At 34.2% G+C, this 4213-nt stretch overlaps 1 protein-coding gene across 14 annotated transcripts in view; it reads right to left on the reverse strand.

Annotated features, from left to right (window-relative positions):
* Positions 1–4213, reverse strand: part of MFF (mitochondrial fission factor) — a 35884-nt gene that overhangs the window by 14946 nt on the left and 16725 nt on the right. For 9 of the 14 annotated variants that reach the window (XM_011364067.2, XM_011364065.2, XM_011364063.2 and 6 more), the window contains one exon: positions 3051–3139. In XM_011364067.2, coding sequence (XP_011362369.1) covers positions 3051–3139 — 89 coding nt within the window. Of the gene's footprint in view, positions 1–391; positions 467–3050; positions 3140–4213 lie in introns of all 14 variants that reach the window. The other 5 variants (XM_011364061.2, XM_023532924.1, XM_023532922.1 and 2 more) reach the window with 1 other exon arrangement.

Consider the following 4213-nt stretch of genomic DNA (forward strand, 5'->3'; position numbering starts at 1 on the left):
AACAAGAAAAGATTTTGTGCTAAATAAAATTTAAAGTAAGACTGAGATCACTGAACCTGGTTAGAGTTGAATCTGTGAGGAACTAACATGTCAGCAGAGGCAAAGTAAAGAAAATGGATAAGGATGCTTGGTCCTTAGTGTAAATTATTCCATTTTACTTTCACCATTACACTCAGAGTCATAACAACTTCCTTAGTTGGTCTAGTTACTTTTCTCCTTAACAAAGTGTATGATGACAGTTTGAGAATCCTGAAACAGGGGTACTAAAAGGCCAAACAGTAAGAGAATTAGTATATTATTCGCCAATCATCTGGTGAAATATTAGTAAAACATGAGCCTGCAAAATAAAAACAACTCCTACTTGTGAAAAGCATAGCAGATAAAATCTTACGTGTACTCCGGTGCAGAAATCGGTGCCTGGAACCTTGAAATTTTATTTCTTGGGGCAGAATCTGATCTGTGCCACCTTAAATAATAATTATGCTTCTTTTACATATTCAGCTTTTATAACACATAGAAAAAGCTAGATACGATTCTACTGGTCAGAATTCATATTTGTAACTATAGCTGACCATAATTAATCCTACTGTCTCTTGAAAGTAATTAGGAAAACAAAGGCCAGTGCTCTTACTCTTATATCCATATGTACTTCTATTCTTAAAGCCAAGGAATAAAAGCAAAGGCAGGCAAAGGTTCATGCACATTGACACATAATTTATCTCACATCACAAAGAAAAGACTAAAGTAGGGAAAGACAGCAAGAGTTTAATAATTACTTTAGTAGAGGTAAAACATGGCTATGTCATTAGTTTCTTCCTTACCATATTACCAACATTGAACACACATTATATAAGTTCATTATATGAAATTCCTAAAGTTAATTAAATGTAGATGCTTAAAGATGAATTGAAGTATAAAGTATAAAATTAATAATGGTAGGAGAAGAAAATTCAAGGTTATATCATTAACAAAAAGATGGTTAAGTATCTTACCATGACATGGTAACATACGTTAACTGTCGTAACAAAGAGCATAGCTAAGTAATGTAAGCATTTCGCTGTTAAAATATAGTTATATATTCAGGTTATTTTTACTACCAAAAAAGAAAACATGAGATTTTCAGTTTTATTAAACATCTAGAAAATGCCACTAAGGCAACTTAAAGAAAAAAAGGAATCGAATATTAGTTAACTCTTAATCTTTTCTGTTGTGAGAAACTTATGTTATTGGTTAACTGCAAAAGTATCTATGAACTAATCATCTACTCTAAATCATATAGCAGGTTAGTTTTTATACGTAATAGAGTTGTTTCCTTTCTAACTGAACTCAGCTATCAATAATATATACTTCGTGAGGAAAAAAAAAGTGATGCTGTTAGAATAGTTGTTTTATTTCACTAATGTGAAATTTCAAGGTAATTAAAGACCTAAATAAGCCGTATCTTTAGGTAACAGAAGACTTTATTAAAAGTCTTTGCTGCCTTAAAAAGTATTACAAATAGAAAATAACGAAAACTCTTAGGTTATGTTTAATCATTCTCAGAGGATATGAAACATAAAGAAGCTACCTTAGCCATAAACTATATAGCTTTTCACCATTTGTAAAATACACCTCGAAATATTCTAGAAAATGATTTCATGGGCTGGCTGACATCACTGCCAACCAGATACCTTTATGGACACATACAGGTATCATAAAAAATTACATATTAATAATGGCTGAACACTTCAAGTAAATCTTCCCTGAAGGAGATATATATTAATTTCATCTTACTATCTTCCTGTACAACCCTAAAGGATAATTATAACTATGTTAGGGGGCATTTCAAGGTTCCTTGAGAAATTAGAGGAGTTACAGTCTCCTTTGCACCTAACCCGAGAGAAGGGAGACTCGACATCCATCAAGCCCCTCCTGCATCCCTATACACTTCAGTCAGGTTCAAACTAGAACTTGATACGGTTTAGTATAAATGGTCTAATTATACTGTGATCTCATTACTTTGCAAATATCTAAATTTGCAAGCTTTACAAACAGCTCTACATCTAATTCTTTTGCAGTTCTCAGAAGCCAGCATAATACTTGGCATCAAATGTGGTTCATGATAAATGATTTTATGATAACTGATCAACAATTTAATGAGGAATATTAATTTACATCAACTATCTACATCATCCATTTATAAAAGCCACAATCACCAATGACTTTGAGACTTAAAATTCTGACCAGTTTTTAAAAGGCTATTTTATTTGTAAAAACTCGTTACTTTTAATAAAATAACAAAAAGCACTTGCCTGACCCAAAACATCTTATAGTGGGGGCCCTTTAAGATCAGGGTATGATAATATAACCAAATAAGAAAGAACAGATAGTCATTTAAACAATATACTTGTATTTTTGGAAAATGAAAGGGATCTAATAATTCAATGACTCAGTAGGCAGAGAGCTAAAAAAATAACCCTAGAAAGTTAAAAAAAAAAAAAAGCCCCAGTTGCCTATGCTACATTGTTTAGCACAGCTCATTAGAAGCAGAGCTGAAAAGGGCTAAGTCACAATCTTGTGATAAGTTGAGGAACTTGAAAATAGATATTTCCTTAAATAAAATGTTTTCCTTTTATTTTTTTAACCTACATGCTACATAAACAGTTTTGAAGAATGTACAGAACTGAGCAGTTATATTTATCAATTTTTCTTAAGTATACTTTATGGAAGAGTTCTCAAATAAGCAAATCAGACTTACAGAAGACTATCAAATACACAGAAGATAATGCTATTGAAAAATCCTCGCAACAGAATGGTCAGGTTTTAAGTATTGCAAATATGTAAAATTGATGTAAATGCAAAACAGATTTCATACACTATTAGGAGTAAATTATTTACTTTTTTCTCAGGATCTTAGGCCTAAAACATACATCCATGTCTTCCTCCTTTTTTAAAAAAAAATTTGGAAGTAAAAAAAAAAAAAAAAAAGTAAATTATTTAGAAAAAGAAGAGACGGATAATATGTGGAGAACAGTAATGAAGGAGGCACGACATTCCGTGGCTCTACTCACAGGGAGTCAGTCCTGACCAGCTGTCCGTTTTGGCGAACAGCGTTTTCACTCATAGAACGCTCTCTTTTTAGCCTGCCGACTGCACGGACCTGTCAGGCGCAAAGAAAAGGAACAGAAAACACTCTTAGTAGCCTAGGAGCTGTTTAGCATCAAAAGAACCTTAATTCAGGGACACTCACAAAATTTATGAAGAATGGCTGCTAGGCATGTACATTATAGATACACATGTTTAAAAAACTCTACTTATTATAATGTAGATAAACCTAGGAATGCTTACTTTATGACAAAGTTTCCTTCTGCTTTCTTTTAAAGTATCAGTCTTCTGTGGTACAGTCTTCTATAAATATTTTTATTATAATTTATGTAATATACTTTTACTAAAGAACAATTCCCAACAGGTTTTAAAGGCACATATACTATAGGAAAGGGGATGTATTTATATTACAAATAAATGTTTCTGGCTTCTGGTGTTAAACGAATTCAGATTTGGTTGAATAGCTGAAAACTGGACTAAAAAAACAGCCTTACTAGCTTAAAGGTTTCTGGCATTCCAGAAAGAGCCACAACCTCTTATCTTGCATGTTCTTCTTACAAAGATATCATCGGCCTCTTTCCACTTGGGGTGGGCTCTCTGTTGCCTTCCCTTGACACTGGGTAGGCCGGTGACTGCAGGGATGATGCAATGTGACTTACAAGGTTTGGTCATAAACAACAATACAGTTTCTGCCTTTTTTTATCCAGATTGTTCATGTTAGGAAAAATGGCACCATAATGTGAAGAAGCCCAAGCAGCCACACGGAAAGACAATGGGTAGGTACAGCAGCTGAGGTCCCAGACAACAGCTAGGATCAACTGACATGTGAGTGACGAGGCCTTCAGATGACTGCAGCCTCAAGCTGTTGAATCAGCCCTAGTCTTTGAGACTTCCTAGCTTAGGCCCACGTATTGTAGAAGCAAAACAAGTTTTCTCCATTATGCCTGCTGCAAATTCCTAACCCACAGAATTCATGAGCAGAATAAAAAGTGCAGCCACCGTTTCATGGCTGTCTTAGGCACTGTGATTTAGCAGTCACTCCCAACTCCCCTCTCCCCTAAACCCCTGGCAACCAGTAATCTGCTTTCTAACTCTGTGGTTTTGCCTATTCTGGATATTTCAAGTAAGT

Source organism: Pteropus vampyrus, unplaced genomic scaffold, assembly GCF_000151845.1.
Source record: "Pteropus vampyrus isolate Shadow unplaced genomic scaffold, Pvam_2.0 Scaffold93, whole genome shotgun sequence".
NCBI classification, from domain to species: Eukaryota; Metazoa; Chordata; class Mammalia; order Chiroptera; family Pteropodidae; genus Pteropus; species Pteropus vampyrus.